Genomic DNA, 25679 nt, shown 5'->3' on the forward strand with positions numbered 1-25679 from the left:
ATATCATTTTATAAAGAAAAAAAATTATGGTACATTATCTTCATCAGGAAGATCATCATTAGAATCACTTTCTAATATATCTGATGATATATTAGTTGCATCATCAATTATGTTAGAATTTGGTACAGAACTTTCTTCAGATGATAAATTCTAAAAATATGAAATGTACATTAAATACACATAAAATTTATATTTATATTTTTAAAAAACAATTTTAAAAATTCATTAACAAACCTGAGAAAAAATTTCTTGACCTTCTAAGTTTTTATTAACAAGATTACCCATCCAAAATGCAGTTGGACTATTATTAAGAACTAACATTCCTTTTACACTGTAAATCAATCTTTCTAATATAGATTTTGCTACAGGAATATATTTTGTTAATGTAAGATCTTTCTTTTCTGCACTATCACAACAAATTGTGTGTAAATATCGCGTACCTCCTAAAATACAAATTCTATGTATAATTTATACTATATATTTTTATTTTATTATTATCAATATTTAATAAAAAAATTAAAATTTATACCTTGCATCATTTTCAATATTTTCGTTACATCTTCTGTTTGGTACTTTAAATTATGTTCTAAAATTGGCATTCCAAGATTTAAAAAAAACTTTAGCAAAATAGGCATATTTTTTAAAAATATCAATATATTATTTTTAGTTGTTAATGTTTTACATATTTGAACTAACTTTTGCACGTTTTCTGCAACTTCATACCATATTTCTATTCTTTTAGGATCTCTAATAAAACAAAATTAATTAATTATTAAAGCATTTATTTTATATAAAATAATTTTTATTTGTAAGTAATTGTAAATAAAAGATTATATACCTTTCAGTCATTGGTAATGCTATTTTTATACCATTAATTAATCCATCAAACATTTTTTTAAATAAAAAATGAAAATTACTTCTTGTTATTGAGGGTATTCTATTTAAATTATTTTGAGCTTTCTCCAACTTTGAAATTTCGTTTGGTAACCAATCCAAAATTGTAGTAACTGTTTGTAATGGAAATGGTTCATTATTAATCCAATTGTTTAATAATTCAATTACAGCTGATTTATATTGAATACTAGTATGATTGTCTTCTGGCCATTGAAGACATAAAAACCCAAATGCCATTTTTGCTAAAAAAAGATATTTAATATTTATTTTCATTTTAATATTCATTAAATATATTATTATACTGTAATGTAATATTAGAATAAAAAATATTTAATAAATTATAAGTTGAGTAAATGTTGCTTACCATATTTTTCTTTATTTTGATTAGTATAAGATTCAGAATGTTTCATTAATGATTGGCACATATTAATTAATGAAATTGATAATGATATTTGTGTAGTAACATCACATAAAGATTCGAAATATTTACAAGATTCTGTAACAAGTTCTTTGCAAGATTTTAATGTAATATTGTTTTCATCAATTTGACTTGCTAAAATTCGTAAACCATCTAAATAGAAATATTTAAATTATTAAAATATATTATAAATTATAATATAACTAATATAAATATATAATAGTATACCTCGTAATAATATGTTATAAGTAACACTTTCAAATCCTTTCCAATTAAAAATTTTTGTTAGAAGACATAATAATAATCGAACAGCTTCTTTGCTTTGATGATCATTCTGTTCTCTCAAAATATCCACAATATCTCGTAATTTTGTACAAATTTTTGGTAATAATTCAATTAAATCCTTTATAAATTTTTCATTAGCATCATGCTCAAAGATTCCAAGAAGTTCTTGAACAATAAAACATACTTGTTTTACAGATATATTGTGTTCAACAGATTGTGTATCCATTTCCATTTTTAAATCTAACAAATATACTATCTACAAAACATCATAGAAGCAATCATAAAAATAAATGTAAAAAAATTTAAATATAAAAAATATGTTTATAATATGTTATATATTATTATTATATATAATTTTTCAATAATATTAAAAATATTAATTCAATGTTTAATTTTTTATTATTTTAAAATAAATAAATATTAGATTATAAAATAAATATAATCAAATACCGTTGCATCGAACTTTCTAAAATAAATTGGATTTTTAGAACATATCAGAGAACCTAATTCCCAATCTTTAATGTTAAGGCTAAGACATTTTTCTTTAACTTTTTTTTTTCCTTTTTTCCCTTTTTTGCCAATTTTTTTATCTATTCTTATAAATGGTGGTAATGGAAATTGATAAAAATAACATGGAGGTGGTTGATATTTTATGTCACACAAAGAAAATAATGTATTCAATTCACTTTGTAAAGCTATTAAATTATCTAATCGTTGTAATACTTGTTTTTGTAACAAAGAATCTTTTTGTGTGACAAAACCATTGATTACTTCACGAAACCTAAAATAATTTATATAATTTATATATTTAAAATTAATGTTTTATTTCTATTTATTATTTGATTTTTAATTTACCAATTAATACAACATATTACTAAATCTATTACGAAATTTTCTGTTATTTCAAGATCTTCTGGCATTAATATTGCACATCCTAAGAGAGAATCTATGGCATTCAAATCTTCATTTTCATTAAGTCTAATATAACAAGTTCTAAGAAGTTTAAAAGAAATTGGTACAATTGCTCCATATTTTTTATCTTCAAAAGTTAAAACACATTTTTGTGGTTCATCTTCTGATTTATTTAATCCAAATTTAGGTACTAAATCTCCTCTAGATACAACATATAATATAAAACTTTTGTGAATTATATATATACAGAGAGAATTGTATATATTTTATACCTATAATTTGTTTTATCAATCATATTTTTATTAATAAATTCCTCTTCAATATGATTTGTAAGTTTTTTTATAAATTTTTTATTAATATTTTGTGTTTGTAAAATAACATAAGTCAATTGATCATAAAATAAAGCTTGGGATCTTGAACAATTTTTTACATTATTTAATACTGTTTCTATAAAAATAAAAAGAAATTAATATATTTAATATTTAATTTGTTTTTTATAATGATTAAAAAATATATATTATATAAATTTATAATTCTTACTAAATAAATTATAAGCTCCATCAGATTCTGTCTTTTGCATTAAATGTTTTATTGCCATTACTGCCCCTAAAACACCTTTAGATTTTGTGCTGAAATATAATTATTCAAACATAAAATTGATATTAAATTATATTTAATATGTGTGATATATATATCAAAAATATAATAACGTATCAAAAAACAAAAACAAAAAATATTAGTTAGATATATAATATCTAATAATAAATAATACTAAATAAGATAATAAAAATTAATATATATATTTAAAAAAACAAAGAAAATTAACAATTTTAAATCTATTATCAAAATTTTAATAAATTATTCACTAATTTTTAGATACTAAAAACTTTAAAGAAAATCTGAGTTTTCTTTCTGTAATATTAATACATACAGTGGTTTGAAATTAGATAATTGTTTTTGCAGCAGAATAAATAAGTCATCACGTAAGGAATCAGTTATAGAATTAGAGTTTGTACATAAATGTTGCAATAAATCATTTAATGTACCAACTTCTTTTAAATTCAAATTATCCATTTTTTCAAGTAAAATACGAAGATGGTTGCAATGTGGTGTTAAAAACTGTCTATCTTCTTCTTTTGTAACCATTTTGCAAAGAAATGTTAAAGTATTTTTAATTGTTTGATCATTATCTCCCATAAGGAATATAATTCTTTCTAATATCTCTCGTTGTTTAAACATATTTTCTTTATGACATTTAAATTGTAAACGCAACCAGTCAATGGAAAAATCAACATATACACGTTCATCTGACTTTAACAAATTACTCGATATTTGTAATGCAATTGGTTGTAACTCTTGTACAATCTATAAAAAAATATTTTTTATAAAAAAATATTTAAATTCTTTAATCAAAAATCATATCTTTATATATTTTATGTAATACAAACTTGTTTATAATTATTATATAACAAATTTAATAAACTTGTTCTATAAAATCCAGATCGTATATGTTGTTTAAATATAGTTTCAACAGTTTTTCTTTTTGTTTCTGCCATTAAATATATAAGAAGAAGAAGAATAATATCTAATGGCTTTGGATCTTTAATAATATTCTTTATAACTATTATAGTTGTATTTACTATATTTTTTGAAAGAAGCATATTCATTTTTAATGTATTAATAATATCTAATTGATTTTGATAACATTCTTCAATTTTTTCTCCAATAAGTGGTTGTATATCAGTATCACGTAATATTTTTAATGTTTTTTCAAAAATTTCTAAATTTGTATAATCTTCTAAAACAAATCTATAAAAATTATTAATATTATTATAAAAGAAAAATAGAAATTATATTTTTAAAATATACTCTTTAATTTAATATTAATTACTCAATAATAAAGTAATAAAACATACTTTATAATAGCTGATATTGCATTTACTTTAATATTTGTTTTCAATAAATTTAGTGTTTTTTCCTTATATTCATTTAAATATTCTTTTCCAAGATTTAAATTAGTCATACAATTCAATATTAAATTTATTAATTCAGAATTCTCTTCCAAAATCCTATTTAAAATTTCAGCAATAGTTTGATGTTGCTTATCAATTATAATATCAGGTAAGAACATAATAAGTTCACTTTGAAACCATGAAGGACATGATTCTAAAAGTTGTTCTATGTTACTGATAAAAACATCAGAATTAGTTATAACATCTAAAAAACGAAATTGTTGTAATAATGGAAGAGCCCAAGATACTGATTCATTAGAATCTCTAAAATATAATTAAAAGAATTATAAAAATATATTTATAATAATAATAATAATTTATAATAATAAATTTAAATAAAAATTTTAAAAACTATCATATTATTATAAAACATACAGTATATTATTATGAAATATACATATACATACGCTATAAGAACAGCTTCATTAAGTTTTGAGAAAAGACTGTTATATATTTCTGGATGTAATTCTGAAACTTGTAACAAAATTTTTATAAGAGATGAACTATATAAGATATTTGATATTTCACCATCAATAAATAATTCCATATCAATCAAAGCATTTTTAAAATTTTGTTCATTTTCAAAATATTTTTCCATTAGAGTAATTAATTCAATTTTTTTATATTTTTTTGAATTAAGTAATTCTTTCATTTTTTTTTGAACTATTATGACATCTTTACCTATAATAATATTATATTAATAGTAATAATATTATATTAATTAAATATATTTTAAAATTGATATAAAAAATATTGATTATGAATAAAATTTAAAGCATGTATATCAATACTTACAAAGTATATGTGGGGCATCTGAATTTAATTTGATGCCTGATTCATACAAAAATTCAATAAATTTACAATTTATAGTAGAATTTGTATTAATATTTTTTTCCAACATGATTGAAACATTTGATAAATTTGTATGTTTATTAGTTTCATATTCATTTCGTATAGTGCTACAATCATCTCGTCTTTTCTTTAAAATTGTAGATTCTGCCAAAGGAAAACCTATATCATTGTCACTATCATATTTTGATGTATCATGATTTGACGATTTTCGTTTACGTGATTTTTCATTTAATTTTTTTTTATGTATTTCATGTAAAAATATATCGTTATTTGATGATTTATTTTCACCTATAAATATTTAATTTAATAATTTTTTTAATTTTAAAATGTTTATATGAACTTACTTTGGGTTGAAAAAACTTTTCCGGCTAATAATGTACTATTATTTTTTGGTAACTGTTCAATTAAAGATCTGGTTTCATATATATCACTTGTTGAAGATACTTGACTACTTATTAAATTTTTATGTAAACTTTTAAATTTTAATTTTCTTTTATCCATTATCAATCTATCATAACCATACGTATAATCATATGTCCTTTTGCGCGAGAAAATAACGAAATATGAAATTTAAACATTTATGTATAAATAGTTTCATACTATAAAACTAAAAAGAACTAGTATAGTTTGTATTTTCAGCTTTTCTTAAAAAAAAAAAAAATAAAATATTTGATAATTTATAAATAATATAAATTAATAAAGTTGTTTAAATATAATTTTAAATAATAAAATATTAGACAATTTACATATAAAATTTATTTATACTATTTTTATATATAAAATATTTGTATTTAATTCTAAAATAATATTGGTAATACTGATAATTAAATATCATTCACAATAAAATATGAATAAACATCGACAAATCATGTCGAAATTAAACTATTAATTTAAGATATTAAAGTGACAAAAAGTAGTATATGTTTAATATATAATTATATGTAAATTATAAAAATATGTCATCAGCTCATTTATCAACTGGACGTCTAAATGTAGGAATAATACAGAAACAAGCAAGAAAACAATTACTTTGCTTACTTGAAAAATGTGATGGCACAAAGGTATTAATAATAACCTTTATTATATATATTCCTATAACTAATGAATTTATAAAATATATAATAAAAACTTGTTTATAATTTAATTTAAAATATAATTTAAAATATAAGTTATTAGTATAATTATAGTATTTCTTAGTTAATTATTTTATGTATTTTTTTTTTATATAAATAAATATATAATACTAAAAACATTTTTAATAATATTTTAATAGGCAATTATATGGGATCAATCTCTTGCAGGACCAATTGGTCTTGTTGCAAAATATAGTTTGCTAGAAGAACATGATGTTGTCAAAATGTATCCTTTATGTGGTGGATGTTTAACAATACCATCAAATATTGTTAATATAATATTTATAACAAGACCGCAATTAGGTCTTATGGATTTAATTGCTGAAAATGTTCATGGGTATATACAAATTGAAAAAGATTATATATAGTTTCTAATTTAATAATTAATATTATTATTTAATATTATAAATTAAAATATTAAAATTATTTATTATTATATAAAATTTATATAATAATTAATTTCTAGTGAAGAAGGGAAAAGACCACGCAAAGAATTTCATTTATTCTTTGTACCAAGGAAAAGTCTTCTTTGTCAAAAAAAACTTCAAAATCGAGGTGTATTTGGCAGTTTTACATTAATAGAAGAATTTAAATGTGATTTATTTCCTTTTGATAATGATCTTCTTTCCATGGAATTAAGTGGATCATTTAAGGAGTTTCATTTAGAAAATGACCCCACTTGTTTATATCAAGTAGCACAAGCTATTCATAGTTTACAAAAATTATATGGAAAAATTCCTAAAGTTACTGGCAAAGGACCTGCTGCTAATAAAGTTTGGGAATTATTAGAAAGATTAAATAGAGAAGAAGAGGATAATAAAACAACATCTGTTCAATCATTTACTATAGAACATTTATTATTATTAGATCGTTCTGTAGATTTGCTTTCACCTTTAGTTACACAATTAACATATGAAGGATTAATAGATGAAATTTTTGGAATAAAATATAGTTAAGTTTTTTAAATTTTAATATATTTTATAATAATTTAAATAATAATTTAAGTAATAATAATAATTTTTTAGAAATAATTTTATTTTGATTTTTATATCAGTTTATTAAAATATTATAATTTTAGATACTGTACAACTACCAGCAAGAAAATTTCATGATTCTCAAGATTCTCCAACAACAATGACACTTAATGAAAAAGAACAAATTATACTTAATTCTGGAGAGGAATTATTTGGAGAAATCAGGTAATTCTATTTATATTTTTAAATTTTAATATCATTTTGTTATATAGAATTTTTTAAATTATAGAGATAAAAATTTTAATGGAGTAGGACCTGTTTTAAGTAAAAAAGCTAAAGTCATTTCATTACAATTTGATGAAAGACATGGAGATAAAAGTGTACAAGAAATTAAACAATTTGTAGCACGTTTACCACATATGTTAGCTACTAAGCAATCATTAGCAAAACGTAATGTTCTTTTATATTAATATTATCATTACAATCAAATAAATATCATTAATTTCATAAATACATTTTTATTTCTTTCTTAGATACAACAATAGCAGAAATGATAAAAGAAGTTACAGATTCCAGTAGCTTTTTAGAATCATTACAAGTTGAACAAGAATTATTAAATTGTATAGATACAGATAAACCAAATACTTACATAGAAGATATGATAGTACAACAACAACCACTTTTAAAAGTTTTACGATTACTTTGTATACAATCTTTAACGAATTCTGGACTTAAACCAAAGTTATTAGATTATTATAAAAGAGAAATAATACAAACATATGGATATCAAAATTTACCAACTATATTAAATTTAGAAAAAGCTGGATTACTAAAACAACAACAATCTACACGCAAATATACAGTATTACGAAAAGCATTAAGACTTACTGTTGAAGATGAAAGTGAAATTACACCAAAAGATATTAGTTATGTTCATTCTATATATGCACCATTAAGTGTTCGATTAGCAGAACAACTTGTACAACCCAATGGTTGGCAAGGTTTGAATGATGTAATGGGATTATTACCTGGTCCTACTATTAGTAGTGTACCATATAGTCATATACCATCATCCGCGAGAAGTAAGAAATATATATAAATTTGTGTTTATCAACATATTTTCAATTAAATAATTGTAAATAATTTATTATAATTTATTTTTTAGGAAATTCTATTACTAGTGAAGATTCTAATTCAGAACCACCGAAATTAGTAATGGTTTTTTTTATTGGAGGATGTACATTTGCAGAAATTTCTGCTTTAAGATTTTTATCTCAACAAGAGGATTGTAAGTGATATTAATATTTTATTATGTTATTTTATTATTAAAATTTTATAATTAATTTTTCATTTATTTATATAATATATTTTGATTAAAATTGATTCTATTTTCAGTGAATGTAGAATTTGTTGTCTGCACTACAAAACTAATAAATGGAAATACATTTTTAATGTCATTAATGGAAAATCTAGAAAGTATATGATTTAAGAAAATTAAATGTTATTTTGTGTGATATACTCTATTTTATACATAATATTTACATATATTTTCTTAAAAATATGTGTAAACTCTTTTTCTTTTTTAAATATATTCTTTATTAAATATATTAGAAGAAAACTGTATAATACATATATAGATATAATAAAGCCTTAAATATTTGTATTTTATTTTTGAGTTTGTCATAAGCATTTCAATTACATATATAAACATATATTACATATTATATACATATATATGTATTATATAAAATAGAAATTATATATTATCAGAAAAATCATTTTTTCTAATCATATTTATAATATAACTTAAATATAATTAGTTAAATATTAAGTTAAATATATAACATAAATAATAAACATAATATAAGTTAAATATAGTATATAGTAATTCACTATATAATACTAATAGTATATGTATTGTATAGTAATATATTATAAATATATGTTATATATATTATTAAATTATATTATATATATGTAAATTAATAATTTTCATATTGCAAATTGCATAAAATTAAATTTATTTCAATGCAAAATTATAAAATTTTTTAAAAAGTTATAAACTTATAAAGTTTTTATAAATTAATTTGAAAATCTTATTTATATAAAAGAATTATATTTATGTGATAATTAATTTTATCAAAAATAATTTTATTTTTATATGTATTTATATTATTTTAAATATGTAATAAAATTATATAAAATTTATATAATAATTTTATATAAAAATTATACAATAAACTAATTATAAAATGCATTTTTATTAAATGCATTTTTTTATGTATCTATAATCTAAAAATATTAAATTAATTTTAAATAAAATTTTTTCTATATTATTATATTCTAATGTTATCATATAATTTATTGTTTTTATTTTATATTTTAATTTGCTAACTTAATTATTAATTTAAATTTGTATAATTGTTTTTGATAATATTCAATATTATTTTCAAAGCATTTTATTAAAATTAAATGAAATAGGTAATGAAGTAACTCGTAGTTACCGATAATATTTTTTAGTTTAATATTTGACCAACATAGAGCGCCACTCATCATTGACGGAGAATTCGCCTGCTGTAGAGTACACCCAGGCCAGACGAAAAGGCGTCAAAAAGTTTGCGAATTCTCGTGTGTGGCCGATAGTGGGTGCCGTATTGTTGCGTTGCCGCGGATTGTCGCGTCTCGCGCGTGTGTGCGTACGTGCGTGACACGTACGAGGCGTGTACTTTTCCGGGGTGCGGTGCATTTGCACAACGAAAAATTGTGTTCCTCGGATCTTAATATGCTCGAAGGATCGGCCAAGTTCAGGAAAAAGAGGTGTTCCGTCTGAAGAGAGTGTTCGGAGCTGCGCGCATGCTTCTGTGCCCGCTCCTTCGCCATTTTGGAGGTGAATATCATTTTTTTCCTTGTTGCTGAAGTTTTGGATAAATTTTAGTTGATATACTAGGATCTAACTATAATATTGTACACTCGATCCAAACACGGCAAGCGTTTTCGACTAAAACGACAATGTCCCTTTACTGCATTTACGGGACCAATCTGACGCGATTGCTACGAGTCAGAGACCCAACCCTCCTTACGCCCGCATTTCTCCTGCGAATTTTACTCGACCGCCTTTTTTACTTATCAGTTCTAATTCTATAATTATTTTTTTATTTTCTCGTAAAAATACTTGTTTAAAAGTTTTAAATACTAGTGATACACATTCGCTTCGATTTTTTTTATATAGAAGATTATGTTTCGTTTAATAACATATGATATTTATTCAAGTCAGATGAGTTTCTACCTAATAGTAAAGAATTATCGATAAGTCTATCGATATTATCGATAGTTTCTTGATAGTTTTTGAAAAAAATAAATATATATATGATGAAAATTTAGTAACATAAATTTTATAATATTATATTTGATTTTTGTATTTTATTTTATTTTATATTTTTATGTATATACATATAATGTTTTATTTTATTATTTTTCAATTATGATTTAAAAATGTTAACATATTGATATTCTTAAATTTTAATCTTGATTTTTTTCTAATTAATATTCTAGTAAAAAAATATTTTTTTACTTTTTATTTATATTGTCAATACATATAAATAGTTAAAATTGCATTCTCTAGCATGCATCTAAAATAAAATAATGTAATATATATATTAATATTGTATATATAATAATTTATTTATTTTTTTTTTGTATCTTTTAATAGAGTAAAAATCTATATTTGTTGAGATATTTGATTTTTCTAAATATTGCCTTTTATACCAATTATTAATGTAAATTCTTTTAAATACTTTTTTTTTTTATTAGAAAATCTTTAAAAAAAAAGAATTAAAATTATTTTGTTTTTTGCAGATATTCAGGTGATTACTATTGATTACATTTGCAGGAATTGTTTTTTATTTAATATGTTAAGTTTAAGAAAATTGATATTTGCAAATTTTTATAACTTAATTTTTCTTTTTTTGTTTTTAATAATAATTTTATGTTTGCCTGTTTTGATATATTCCACAATAATTGTAATATTGTGATATATATTTTTTAATATTTGTTTTGTTTCTTCATCAAATATTTCCAAAATATTTTGTATATTTTCTGTATAAAACTTAGCATTTATATATAATATAGGAATTATTTAATTTTTAATATTTTTTATCATTTTACAATTATAATGCAAATTATTTTTTAAATATTTAATTTTATAAAAATTTCTATCAATGAATTTACAATTGTTTTTGTATTTGAAAATGCTACTAGATATCAATTCAAAATTTATATTTAAAATGATAAATAAAAGATTTCATTTCTTTGAAATTGCACAGATATATATTTTATTGTTTGTAATATTATATGTAATTTTTTTATAATAGAAAAATATATCACTTTAAAATATTTATTTCCTAATGAGAATTTTGAAATAAAGTACAAGATTATATTTTAATAAGATTTTTAAAATCTTTATCATTTGCAATACTAAATAACTGAAAATTAGCAACAATCATTAACTTTGAAGTATCAATATATTTTTTTCTTTTAGATTATTATATAATGATTTTTTTTTAAATTTATTGATTTTATATTTTGAATTGTTATTATTGTTTTTTAATAAATATAATATATATATGATATAATATATATGAGATAAATAATTTGAATTATAATAATAATAATTATATTAATAAAAAACATCGATAAAAAAATTATATATATAGTGACCAAAAAAAAGTATTTATATATTTTTCAAACAAAATAATCTTTTTATAATTGAACTAAACAATAAATCCATAAAATTTTTATCCAAATCAGTTAATATTGTTCTAATAATAAAAATATAAACATTTAAATGTACAGAATAAAATCAAAAATCACAGATTTTGATGAATCTTATTATTAATATATTTATTAATATATCTTTATTAATATATTTATTAATATATCTTTATTAATATATTTATTAATATATCTTTATTAATATATTTATTAATATATCTTTATTAATATATTTATTAATATATCTTATATTAATATATTTTATTTAAATATATAAATATAATAATATGAAAATATTTTTTTTAATTTTTATTATAGAGCTCAGATAAAAAAATTAAAAAAAAATAAATTCCACTTTTTTTGTATTTTTGAAATTCTGATTTTTCCAATACAATATCTAATAAATTAATTTCTTCCTACAAAAATTCAAATCAAATTTAAAAAATAAAAATATTGTGATATTTTGATTGACATAAATTTGATTCAATTGTAAAAAAATTATTTTTTTATAATTTTGTAATATAAGATAAAATATAAATATGGAATATATGAATATTTTCTTTGAGTATTATGTTAAATCTAAAATAGATTAGGTTAAAAAAAAAATTAGTTAATTTGAATTAAAATACTAAAAGACACGTTAAATAATAAAATGAAGAATTAACATTAATAATTATAAAATAAATATAATAATATAATAGATAGAAAAATCTATTATATTATTTCTAAATAATATGTAATATATTTTTGTAAAATCATTTTACATGGTTATTTAGATTAAGATAATTTAGATTTTCATTTTGTATTTCTTCTTACAGATAAGGTATTTTATTAATTTTTTATCTTTAAATTTCTCAAAAAATTATTTGGAAATTTTATATATGAAATATATATTATGAATTACTTTTTTATTGTCGTATCTTAATTGATATAAATTAATAAATATTCATTTTCTTTTTATTTTTTTATTATTTTAATAATAAATTAAAGTAAAAAATAAATAAGTTAAAAATATCATATTATATTATATTATATTATATTATATAATGTATATTATATTATTCTATTTTAAAGTAAATATTTAAAAGATAGAACTTTTTCTTATTTCTGTAAAATATCTTTTCATATTTAAATATGCAAAAAAAATGAAAGTATATACAATATTTGTGAAAATGAGTGAAAATGAAATAAATAAGAATTAGGAATAATCCATAATGTTCAATTAATAAAAAAAATAATCACATAATTATAAATAAATATCATATTTACTTATTTTAAAATTCACCAACTTTAGAATAGCTGTCAAATCAAAACTCAATATGCCATAACCTCAAAAGCCACGTGTCTTTAAAATTATAAATTAATGATAGAAGATGATAATATGTTATATTAAAAATAAAGTTTAAATTTAATGATACATTTTGTATAATTTTTAATATACTTAATAAAATATATTAAAATAATTAATTTCTATGTCCTAACATTCATCTACAATCCACTTTCTCTTTCGATAATTTTAAGATTTTTTTTTTTAAGAACTATCGAAAATATCGATAGTTATAAAAAGTTATCGATAATGATTTTGATAATGTTAGCTATCGATAATATCGATGGTGCTATCGATAGTTCTCCACCTCTATTTCCACGGATAGAATGGTGTGTTTCGTATTGAGGACCTCGTGATAAGTGTCAACTCTCATTTTAATCATATAAAAATACATTTCTAGTGAAAAGAAATCTTTATTTATACTTTGTATACTATAAATTTATGTATTTATATTTATTAAATATTGTTTATTGTTGAGTTTATTAAAAATTTCTTGTTGTTAATATGTTATAAAAAATTAAATTAAGAGAAATATGAAATTAAGGTATGTGAATCACAATGTATCAAAATATAATATTATATATTATATGTATTATTATATTTAATTAAATACAATTTATACTATATAGAATTGTATAGAAGATTGTTCTGAATTTGTTTTTGATAAAAAACATATTAATTATACTTTATTTTTTATTTACTTTTTTATTTATTATACTTTATATGAAACACATTTATATATTTTAATATTGAATAAAGTTAAAGATAGTATAAATAAATTAATATATTTAAGTTTAAAATAATGTAAGATAAATTAGTTTATTTATTAATTGTCAAAGAAATTAAGAATGTTTTTTTCCACAGATAGAATGTTAAATTTTGGAATGGACTGACAGAGAATTAAGTAAAATTATAAAATTTAGAATAGAAGATTGAAAGATAAGAAGACGTCAAAACTCTGTCTGAAATAGGCCTTGGCTTTATATAATTATTAATACTTTACTATGCCAGCTGTTCCAAGGCCTGGTAGCCTTAAGGACCCAGAGATTGCTGAATTATTTGAAAAAAATGATCCGGAGAAAATATTTGAAGATTTACGTGAAATTGGGCATGGTAGTTTTGGGGCTGTTTATTATGCACGATGTTTGGTTACCAAAGAAATTGTTGCAATCAAAAAAATGTCATATTTGGGAAAACAAACTGTTGAAAAATGGCAGGATATCTTGAAAGAAATTCGTTTTCTTAGGCAACTTAATCATCCTAATACAATAGAGTATAAGGGTTGTTATCTCAGGGACCACACTGCCTGGGTAATTTTTAGAATTATTTTAATAAATCAATTTTTAAATAATGATTTTAATTACTTATGACATATTGTATACATTTTTTAAATTGTTAATAATGAATTACAAATTAATTATAAATATAAATTAATTATAGTTGGTAATGGAATATTGCCTTGGTTCTGCATCAGACATTATTGAAGTTCATAAGAGACCATTAAAAGAAGATGAAATAGCTGCAATTTGTGAAGGTGTATTACGTGGTTTGCACTATCTTCATTCTCTTGGAAGAATTCATAGAGATGTAAAAGCAGGAAATATTTTACTTACTGAAAATGGTACAGTAAAATTGGCAGATTTTGGATCTGCAAGCATAAAATGTCCAGCAAATAGCTTCGTAGGAACTCCTTATTGGATGGCACCAGAAGTCATATTAGCTATGGATGAAGGACAATATGATGGGAAAGTGGATGTATGGTCTTTAGGGATAACATGTATTGAATTAGGTATTAAATTACTTCATTTTAACTTTTTTTATTAATTTATTTTTGAAATTTTTTATTTATTTTTTATTTAAAAAATAAATTATTTAGAATTATAGTGAAATATATATTAAATCATATTTATTTTAGCTGAGCGCAAACCACCTTATTTTAATATGAATGCTATGAGTGCTTTGTATCATATTGCTCAAAATGATACACCAACTTTAAATTCTCCAGACTGGTCAGATGTTTTTCGTCACTTTGTTGAAGTGTGTTTAACTAAAAGTCCAACTGAAAGACCAGCCTCTGGTAAACTGTTATCAGTGAGTTTTTTTTACTAAAATTTTTTTTTTATTTGCAACAATATATGAATTTTTTACTCATTTATTATTCACATAAATAGATATACTGTAGTTTAGTTAGTTGTTTTCTTATAGGCTTTCAATTTTACAGCATCAATTTGTCACCAGAACACGTTCTCCACAAGTTCTAATAGATTTAATTCAAAGAACAAAAGCTGCAGTTAGAGAACTGGATAATTTAAATTATCGAAAAATGAAAAAGATTTTAATGATCGATGCTTGTGAGACTGAAAGTACAGTTGGTGATGCTGATGGTATGAGAAATTTTCAAAAACTTTAAATTATAATAATTGTTTATATTCTAATTTGATTCAATTTTATTTTATGTTTTTATTCTTATAGATACTCCTGATGAACAAACAGGTGGTGATAGTAGCAAGAGTAATTCAATTACCTCAGAGCATTCAATTCATTCAATGGGCGTTTCTGCAAGCTCTCAAAGTTCCTCCACCAATAGCCTGCCGCTGCCAAATGCTGATGCAAATGATTATTCTACAGGATCTGTACGAAATAGACATAAAATATCAGCAGGTGGTGTCACTGCCAATCTTCTTGAACATGGTGCCAATAATTTTGCGACAATTAGGACAACATCAATTGTAACTAAACAACAAAAAGAACATATGCAAGAAGAAATGCATGAACAAATGAGTGGATATAAACGAATGAGACGTGAACATCAAGGTGCTTTGGTAAGTTATTAATTTATTTAAATTAATTTATTTAAATTTCTTAAATTTATATTCTATTTAGATAATTAAAATTCATATTTTTATGAGATAATATATTTAATTTGTTTAAATAGGTAAAATTAGAAGAACGTTGTAAAATGGAAATGGAATCCCATAAACAATTATTAGATAAAGAATATGAAACCCTTTTACAACAATTTAGTAAAGAATTAGAAAAGCTTCAATTAAGACATTTGCAAGAATTAGAACGTAAGCTTAAACAAAATCAAAATGCTGAAAAGAAACTTCACAAAGAAATTACAAGTAGACAAGAAGCAGATCGAAAAGCATTAGAAGCACAACAAAAGAAAGATTATAAGGTGAAATAATAAATATAATGATAATTATTATTTTATGTTTAAAAAATTACAAAAAATTATTTTTATGTTTTCTTGATAGTTTTTGATAATTTAATAATTTTTTAAGGTTTACAAAGAAAGATGGAAAAAAGAATTATCTCAGGATGAAGTTACCCCGAAGCGGCAACGAGATGCTACACTTCAAAGTCATAAAGATAATTTACGACAAATGGAAGCACAAGAAGAACAACGGCTTGCAAGAGGGCAAAGGGAATATCTTGATCTCGAAATTCGTAAATTCCGTAGAAAAAAGCTACTTGTTTTCCATAGTTTGGAACAAGAACTACTTCGAGAAGTTAGTATAATATTCTTTTTTTCCATTACAAAATTTTATTTTCTTATTTGTTAAATATATTTTTCTTTTGTAGGAATTAAATAAAAGACAACAACAATTAGAGCAAGCACATAATATGTTACTAAGACATCATGAAAAAACACAAGAATTAGAATATAGACAACAAAGAGCAGTTCATGCTTTGAGAGAAGATCAAGTTCATCGACAACATGCTACAGAACTTTCTAATCAACAGGATTATATGCAAAGAGCAGAACGTGATTTACGTAAAAAACATGCATTGGAACTCAAACAACAACCTAAGAGTCTCAAAGTGAGTAATATTTTTTTTAGTAATTTTTTAAAATAATAATGTATATTTTATTAAAACAATAAAAAATAACAGTTAAAAAATATTAAAAAATATAAACAATAAAAAAAATATGAAAATTTAAAAATTTTAAATATATGCATTTTAGCAAAAAGAAATGCAAATTCGAAAACAATTTAGAGAAACATGTAAAATACAAACACGACAATATAAGGCATTAAAAGCTCAAATATTACAAACAACAGCTAAAGAAGAACAAAAAGCTGTTATAAAAAAATTAAAAGAAGAACAAAGAAGAAAATTAGCTTTATTGGGTGATCAATATGAACAAAGTATTGCTGAAATGCTCCAAAAACAAAGTATACGTTTAGATGAATCACAAGAAGTTGAATGTCATAATCTTAAGGTAAGATTTAAAAATTACGAGATTTTCAAAATTTTTTCTTTACATTTAAACAGTTCTTAAACATTTAATATTATTTAATAAGTTTTTAGAAATATTTTTAGTTAATAAAAACAATTTATTATGATTATACATTATAATTTTAAAATTATATATTATAATTACATTATAATTTTAAAATTTGATTTAAATAATACTTAAAATAAATTTAATACTATAACTATTAAGACTAATTTAATATTTTATATAATAATTATTTTTTTATAGGAAAGATTAAATTATGAATTAGAAATGTTAATGGCGTATCAATCTAAAAATAAAATGCAAGCTGAAGCGCAAAGAAATAGAGAACGTCGTGAATTAGAAGATCGAGTATCAGTTAGAAGAGCATTGCTTGAACAAAAAATGGAACTTGAAACTCAGGAATTTCTTCGTGAACGTAGTGAGCGAATACGTTTATTACATGAAAGACAGGAACGTGAATTACAACAATTTGACGAGGAAAGTGCAAGAATAGGATTCAGGTATGTAATTTATATTATAAGCTTATTAAAATAAATTTCATAAATATTAATGAAAGAAGAAAATATTTCCTTTTGTACTTCTATATTTTTAAAGTATTAAAGTTATGTTAAACATTCATTATCATTTTATAAAATATAAAAATAGATTTAAGAATTTAAAAAAAAAATATTGTAGATATATACATTTTTTCAAATTATTGCAGTGCTCTGGCGATAGCTGAGGCATCAAAAGAATCTTATCCAGACGATGAAAGCCTTAGTGGCTCAATGTTAAGTCTGGCTCACAGTAATAGTTCTACATCCTTCCCCCCTAATAGTCTTTAATTTTAATCATATTAATAGAATATGTATGTATGTACGTTTGCCTGTAGTGAATGTATAACGAGCCTACCTTTGTTTAATTCAATGATTTACATATATAGTAAAAGTTGGCTCGTTATATGCATCGACCCAAACCTAAGAGAGAGGTTTGTTAGGGTTGGGAATGTGTATTGGACTGAAATTAATGTAACAGCATATTTTTTAATTATCAAAATATGTCAATGTGATCTATCTGGAAAGAGAGCTTCATATTGAAGAAGAACTTAGATGCTTTTTGCAACGTTGTAATATTTATTAATCATATCCAAATACTTTGTGAACTAAATAGGATTAAAAAAGAAAAAAATCTTTTAAGTATCAGTCTCATCTATTATGAAAAGTAAATTTTAATGTTCTTGGGCTTGAAGTAAGCCAACTATCATAGCATACAGAAAATTTTATATGCGACAGAAAATGTTTAGAGACATTTATTTATCAATATCTTGCAATTATAATAATAAAAAAAAAATAGTATAATCATAATGCTCGAATTATTATACATTTGATTTTGATTAATTGAAGATTTGAAATAAGAATAAAACAAGAATAATATTTTCGGTAAGATTTTAACTTATCAAAGGTCTCTAGTATTAAATAATCTTACTGATAAATACATGTGTTGACCTTTGAAAACTTATTTCAAGCTTTCAATAATACTTAGTCTGATTTAATTGAGTGATTTATTTATTTAATTGCATTTTTAATGCAATTAGGATATTTACAAAGTGACAAACTGAAAAAATTTAGTTACAATATTTTATGTTGTAGTTATAATAACATTCATGATATATAATATTTGTTATTTTAACGAGAGAGATTAATTTCTAAAATTGAAAGACATTTTTTTACTATTTTATACAATTTGTTTTACATTACTAAGAAAAAATGTCAATATCAAAAATTAAATTGATAATAAAATTATTGTTGAATTACCAAAATATGACAGTGTCCACTTCAAATTCCTTTCAATATTGAAATGTATATTTTTGATTTTAATTTAATATTATTAAGTATGAAGTCTTAATGCGATTATTTGTAATTATTTAAATGTTTATATTAATTTTTTTTTATTGAATATATGATATATATTTTTTAAATTATCATATTATCATTCATTTGTCACAAGAAATAGAAAACCATTTTATACAATGGGAAATACCTAAACAATTTAAGCAATAATTTATAATTTGAATTTTTAAGATAAAAAAATAATGTACCATGTAAGAAATATTTGATATTATGTTTAGATATTTTATAATTATAGTATGCTCAATTATATGTTTTAAAATCATAATAATGTTACTGAATGTATTGCCAGTGAATATAATATATATTATATTCACTATATAATTTTGTATTAATATTTTTAAATATTTACAAAATACTGATAATTAACATTAATTATTTTATTAACATATTAAGATTATTAATTAACAAATTTTTATAATTTATTTTCAATAATTAAAAATAATCTTATACAAAAAATGTTTTTATATTATTTTTGCAGCAATAAAAATATGAAAAAGATAAAAGATAAAATAAAAAATAATTATGAAAATAATATTTTATAAAATATCTAAATATATAGAAAACATCAAATATTTTTTAAATATTTAGTTTTGTTTTTAAAAAGTGGAAAATGATTTAAAAGATATCTTTTAGGTACCCATGTATATATTGTCAAATATTAAAATTTTTGCTATTAAATAACATGAAAATAAATATTATTTTTATTATAAAATATTTCTTTTATTATATTTAGAAAAAATTAAAATATATATTTTTTTGATTATATAAAAGTTTCTAATATCTTAATAAATCAAATTTAAAAATATATTAATTATATAATATATAATATATTATATAACATAAAAACCATTCTATAAATATTTCTTAACATATAATTAAATTCAATTCATACATTTCTTCAAAATAAGTCTAATTAATGAAAAAAATATAATTGTTATTAGCATATTAACATGTTATGATTTTATATGTTAAAGATTAACAATAATAATATAAAAATATTGTTCCATTTTTGCTAATAATTCATTTAATTTTGAAATTAATCAGAAATCTATTAAATTATATATATCTTAATTTTCTCTTCACTTATATATATTTACATTTTTTCTCTCTTGTCAAAATGAATCTGCAAATATTATTCTAGTCTATATTATTTTTGGTATGTCACAAATGTTTTATATTAATTTTCCAGGTACCAAAAAAAATTTCTTCATTGTTGATTATAATAGCATTTTGCTTTTATTATCAACATTTCAGTTATATAATATTATATTCTGTTTTTAATTGTCCAAAGTTTCCATCCAGTACACATCCCAATGTTGTACTTTTATATTATAATATCTAATTTTTTCTTTTTTTCATTTAATACATTTCCATATACTTTTCTATTATACATATTTTTTTTTCATCTTCATTATTAAATATTGAATTTAAATTCAGATGGTTGTGACTATTTTTTTTATTCATACTTTATTAATCAAAACAATATTTTTTTTATAATATGAGTAACAAAAATAACATTATTTTAAGATATAATTTTCATTAAATTTAAAATAATTAATCATGCTTTGAGAATACTTTGTTAATATATTATATAATATATATAATTATCTAACTATATTTCAATAAAATAAAAATTTATATTTTATATAAGTTTTATATATATAAACATACATAAATATGTTAAATATATTAAATTTATAAATATAAATATATTTTATAATAAAATATTTTTTTCATATGAAAATAACAAAATAACAAGTAAAAATACTTTATTTCAAAAATAATAAAATTTATTTGAATTATTTTGCTTTTTTAAAATTGTTTATATATTAAATATTTATTAAATTATATTAAATTTAATATGAATGTTAAAAGTCAAATATAAATACATATAACAAGCATATATAATAATACTATAATGTTTTACAATTATTTATAACAAAAGAATAGTACACATTCCACATTTTTGTATAATAATATTATTATTAAATTATTATACAACAATTTTATTAAAAACAACTTAATTAAAAATATCAAAAATTCCACAATAAATAAATAGAATACATTATGAAATGTGTTCAATTGCAATAATTTTTATAATATAATAAAAATGAGAAAAACATTTATATATATAACATATATATATATTTATGTGTTCAAAAGTTTTAAAATAAAAATAGTCACAATCAACTGAATAATTTTTTTGTAATAATACATGTATGTAAATATATACGCGTTATATATTAAAAAAAAATGTAGTATTAACAAGGAAGTTTAACATTACTTATTAATATGATTATAACATATTAATAATTTTTTCCTTTGATTAATCTTAGGAAGTTATAAAAATTTAATAGAGACTTTTAATACTATAATTGATAAACAATGTAGACTGAAAAGGGATATTCGTGCTATATTTTATGTTATAACATGAGTAAATAAAATAAGTTAAAATATTTAAATCCTAGTCCATAGGCAATCCATACATAAAAATCCTTCATAAAATAATTATTATAAATTTTTAAAAAATATTTTGTCTTTATATCTTGTAAATGCATTTTATTTAAGATATATTACTTTGTATCATGCTAATAAATTTTGTAATTATTATACTTGTTTTTATAATAATTTCTCTATTTTATATAATTAAAAAAATTTAATTATAATTTTAATGTAAAAAAGTTAAATTAAGTAAGAATTAAAATTTTTGAATTTATTAAAAATATTTATAAAAATATATAGAAAATTTAAAACAAGAAATATTATATATAAATTCATAAAAAATTCATAAAAATTCATATTATAAATTCATAAAAATTGATTAAATTATTTTGATTGATTTAAATTAGATTAAATAAGTACATAAGCTTGAGATTAAAATTTGTTTTTTTTTTATGTCTGTATTGTTTATGATTTGTAATAATATATATATATATAAGAATAAAAATTTATATAAGAATATTATAGGAAAATTATATTAAACATTAGTAATCTGAAATTATGTTGCATATTAAAATTTATACAATATATACATATATAAAGTTTCAAATTTTTTTTTAATAATTTATAAAAATTTTAACTGTAATATATAATTTGTAATATAAAATAATTCTTTAAAAAAATATTAAATATGTCTGTATCTATTCATATACATATAATAATGAAAAAAATGAAAAATTTTCAATTTTTTAATAAAAATATTCTTTAATGTGAATTAATATATTTTTTCAAAAATATATGGATTGCACAAAAGGACTAATATATATTTTAAAATAAAATTAAATATTAATAAAAATATAAATAAATAATACTTTTCAAAAATTTTATTCATATAGAAAGAATTAATGTTATGAAAATAAAATGTCAAAAAGAATGTATGTAATGTAAGCAATAATCAAAATAATATTATTGTTTTGGTTAAAGATATGTTATTTTACTTAATGTTGTATATGAAATAATATAATCTATCATACATTTAATAATTATTATGTATACAAATTTTAATAACAAAATTTTATAAATTTTTTTTAAGTAAAAAATACAAATTAATAATGAAATTTTAAAAATTTTTATTCAAAAGCACGAATTCTCTTTAAGTCTATGTATATATTAAAAAAGTGAAAAGGAAGATGATTTGATCACAATCATAAGACTACTATTATAAATTACTAAAAATTAATTTAGAATATTATTTTTAGTTGTTAGAATATTATTTTTAATAGCATTTTGTAAATATTCAGTATATAAGATTTTGAAATTGAATCTTAATTATGAAGACTAGAATTTAGCATAATAGAATTTATTGAATTTTCCAAAGCTATTAACTTGGTAATTTGAACTTAAAAAGTGATATATTAAACTAGCTAATTAAATGTAGGTATGGCATATCAGTTATCAATTACTAATCAATACTTATAATCAATATAAATATTTGATCAGTTTCTTTCTCACTTATTTCCATCCATGTGTGATTTTTTAAATTTGATTACAATTTTTATTATATTATATTCATTAATATTGAGTTAAAATCAATAATATTTTTTAAATCAATTTAAAAATAAAAAAAAATTTTATTTTATTTTTATATTATGATATCAATTAATAAAAAATATATATTTTTTTTAAATAACTAAATATATATACTAGTGAATATATTAATATTTAGATATAATTTTTGGCTTTAATTAGATATTAATTTTTGTTTTTAATAATACTATTTTTTAAATGAATTTATAATATAATACAATTTTCTAAATGAATTTATAATATAATACAAAAAAAATATAATTGTTCAAGAATTAACATTGATCAAATCTTAGAAGGTAGAAAAACACTTCAGAGCACACATAGACGGGAATTTATAAGAGATTTTGTAGCAAATTTGCATAGATTTTATTAAGAAATGTATGGAAAATTAATAGTATAATTTGAAAATTATAAATATCACGGAAAAATGATAAATTGATACCGCTTTTCAGTAAATTATGAATTAAACTTCTAGTATTACATTATATGAAATTGTTTTATCATATATTTACTGAAGATGTATGTATGTGTATAATCTATTTACAATATTATTTGATATATTATATAAATACTAATTTTTATTAGAATTTTAATCTTTAAATATCAAATTATTCTGTCATATATTCGTGATAATTTGATGTTATCACTAATATAATTAAAGCTTTTTAAATTGATATTATGTAGTTTGTACTTTATTTAGTACAAAACATTATGCATAGATATAAGATATAATTAATAAATCTAAAAAATTATTGATTATTGATTTTAACAAATTTTGCATGATACTAATTAAATTTTAATAAAAGTTTTAATAAAATTATTCTATGTCAAATGATTATATATAATATATACAAATTTATAATTTTATTATTTAGAAAGAATGAAATAAACATATCTTGAGTCAGTTAATTGAAGAACTAATTATTTTGTATAAGTTTAATTTTAAATATGAAATGATAATGATTTTATACAAAACTATAAATTTTATAGATTATTATGAATGTTAAATTATAATTAAATTAATGTTAATGTAAAAGCTATTTCAAACTAAATTTTTTTAGAAATTATAATTTAATATAATTTAATAAATTAAATTTATTAAATTATTTTTTTAACAATTATTAATTTTTTCAAAAAATATTTATTAATTAATGTTAATATTATTTAATTCTTCTGAATATTATAAATTTTTTGTTTGTTATATTAAATTTGTTTCTCAATTTTAGAATTAAAATAAATCAAAAAAATACATATATTTCAAAATTATAAAATTATAAAATTGTTTAAAAATTTTTAAAAAATTATCTTTTTAACAATTATAAATTAACAATTAATTAATAATAATTAACAATTTTATATTTTATTACAAATAGAAAAATTAAAATTTTTTTTTAATATATTTAAATAGTAAAATAGTAAAATATTTAAATAAATTAGATTTTTTATTATATATATTATAAAGTATGTTTCTTTATTATAATCAAGTTTTCTATTTAATCTTTATTAAAAAATAATAATAATAAAATATCAATAAATACAAAATATTTCAATAAATATTCATAATTTTTTCAATATATTAAATTTCCTATTTCATTTTGATATTTATAAAATATAAAAAATTTAAATCAGTTTTATTATAGTGAAAATAATTCTTTGACAGAGAAATATTTTATTAATTATCTAAAATAATAATATACAATATAATTATACAATAACAATATATAAGTTGACATAGAATAATTGCATATCAAAATCTTTATATTTATAAAATTTTATTCCAATTTATTTATTTATTTTTTTTTTTTTTTTGAAGTAAAATATTGAAGTCAGTATCATCTTGTATATATACTTTGTATACTGTAAATATTCGTAAAAAGATTTCATTGATATTTATTTCTGTGTTCTGAAGATGCTTTCTATTTTCAATACTATTGA

At 19.6% G+C, this 25679-nt stretch overlaps 3 protein-coding genes across 6 annotated transcripts; 2 read left to right on the top strand and 1 right to left on the bottom strand.

Moving 5' to 3' along the window:
* Nucleotides 1–20: 20 nt before the first annotated feature.
* Nucleotides 21–5956, bottom strand: LOC727180 (Fanconi anemia group D2 protein). Of its 2 annotated transcripts, none has more exons than XM_001122891.5 (16): nucleotides 5718–5956; nucleotides 5317–5517; nucleotides 4929–5202; nucleotides 4426–4785; nucleotides 3958–4318; nucleotides 3441–3874; nucleotides 3050–3138; nucleotides 2782–2956; nucleotides 2453–2710; nucleotides 2048–2378; nucleotides 1541–1853; nucleotides 1259–1465; nucleotides 839–1136; nucleotides 530–747; nucleotides 235–443; nucleotides 21–150 (listed from the first exon to the last, which is right to left on the bottom strand). In XM_001122891.5, the coding sequence occupies exons 1-16, from the start codon at nucleotides 5872–5874 to the stop codon at nucleotides 25–27; spliced, it is 4011 nt and encodes a 1336-aa protein (XP_001122891.3). In that variant the 5' UTR covers nucleotides 5875–5956; the 3' UTR covers nucleotides 21–24. The 2 variants fall into 2 exon arrangements, with proteins under 2 accessions (XP_001122891.3, XP_006572320.1); XM_006572257.3 differs by having other exon boundaries at nucleotides 5317–5661.
* A 259-nt stretch (nucleotides 5957–6215) lies between these two features.
* Nucleotides 6216–8996, top strand: LOC411886 (vacuolar protein sorting-associated protein 33A). Of its 2 annotated transcripts, XM_395353.5 has the most exons (8): nucleotides 6216–6434; nucleotides 6647–6843; nucleotides 6973–7457; nucleotides 7585–7705; nucleotides 7770–7930; nucleotides 8014–8562; nucleotides 8646–8768; nucleotides 8876–8996. In XM_395353.5, the coding sequence occupies exons 1-8, from the start codon at nucleotides 6330–6332 to the stop codon at nucleotides 8962–8964; spliced, it is 1830 nt and encodes a 609-aa protein (XP_395353.1). In that variant the 5' UTR covers nucleotides 6216–6329; the 3' UTR covers nucleotides 8965–8996. The 2 variants fall into 2 exon arrangements, with proteins under 2 accessions (XP_395353.1, XP_006572319.1); XM_006572256.3 differs by lacking the exon at nucleotides 6216–6434 and having other exon boundaries at nucleotides 6709–6843; nucleotides 6978–7457.
* Nucleotides 8997–9916: 920 nt separating this feature from the next.
* Nucleotides 9917–19627, top strand: LOC413126 (serine/threonine-protein kinase Tao). Of its 2 annotated transcripts, none has more exons than XM_006572258.3 (12): nucleotides 9917–10367; nucleotides 14442–14887; nucleotides 15018–15366; nucleotides 15493–15668; nucleotides 15799–15961; nucleotides 16050–16399; nucleotides 16513–16758; nucleotides 16865–17092; nucleotides 17166–17405; nucleotides 17551–17808; nucleotides 18073–18329; nucleotides 18533–19627. In XM_006572258.3, exons 2-12 carry the CDS (start codon nucleotides 14582–14584, stop codon nucleotides 18651–18653), a joined length of 2694 nt encoding a protein of 897 aa, XP_006572321.1. In that variant the 5' UTR covers nucleotides 9917–10367; nucleotides 14442–14581; the 3' UTR covers nucleotides 18654–19627. The 2 variants fall into 2 exon arrangements, with proteins under 2 accessions (XP_006572321.1, XP_006572322.1); XM_006572259.3 differs by having other exon boundaries at nucleotides 14446–14887.
* Nucleotides 19628–25679: the final 6052 nt, after the last annotated feature.

The sequence above is a fragment of the Apis mellifera genome, linkage group LG6 (assembly GCF_003254395.2).
Source record: "Apis mellifera strain DH4 linkage group LG6, Amel_HAv3.1, whole genome shotgun sequence".
Classification (NCBI taxonomy): domain Eukaryota; kingdom Metazoa; phylum Arthropoda; class Insecta; order Hymenoptera; family Apidae; genus Apis; species Apis mellifera.

Coding starts and splice junctions, on each gene's coding strand:
- LOC727180 (XM_006572257.3), bottom strand. CDS start 5,874: ATGGATAAAAGAAAATTAAAATTTAAAAGTTTACATAAAAATTTAATA. Junction 3,875..3,957: donor TATATAATAATTATAAACAA/GTTTGTATTACA, acceptor ATTTTTTTATAG/ATTGTACAAGAGTTACAACC. Junction 2,379..2,452: donor GTAATATGTTGTATTAATTG/GTAAATTAAAAA, acceptor AAATTATTTTAG/GTTTCGTGAAGTAATCAATG.
- LOC411886 (XM_395353.5), top strand. CDS start 6,330: ATGTCATCAGCTCATTTATCAACTGGACGTCTAAATGTAGGAATAATA. Junction 6,844..6,972: donor ATTGCTGAAAATGTTCATGG/GTATATACAAAT, acceptor ATTAATTTCTAG/TGAAGAAGGGAAAAGACCAC. Junction 7,458..7,584: donor AATTTTTGGAATAAAATATA/GTTAAGTTTTTT, acceptor TTATAATTTTAG/ATACTGTACAACTACCAGCA.
- LOC413126 (XM_006572258.3), top strand. CDS start 14,582: ATGCCAGCTGTTCCAAGGCCTGGTAGCCTTAAGGACCCAGAGATTGCT. Junction 14,888..15,017: donor TCAGGGACCACACTGCCTGG/GTAATTTTTAGA, acceptor AATTAATTATAG/TTGGTAATGGAATATTGCCT. Junction 17,093..17,165: donor AACAAGAACTACTTCGAGAA/GTTAGTATAATA, acceptor TTTCTTTTGTAG/GAATTAAATAAAAGACAACA.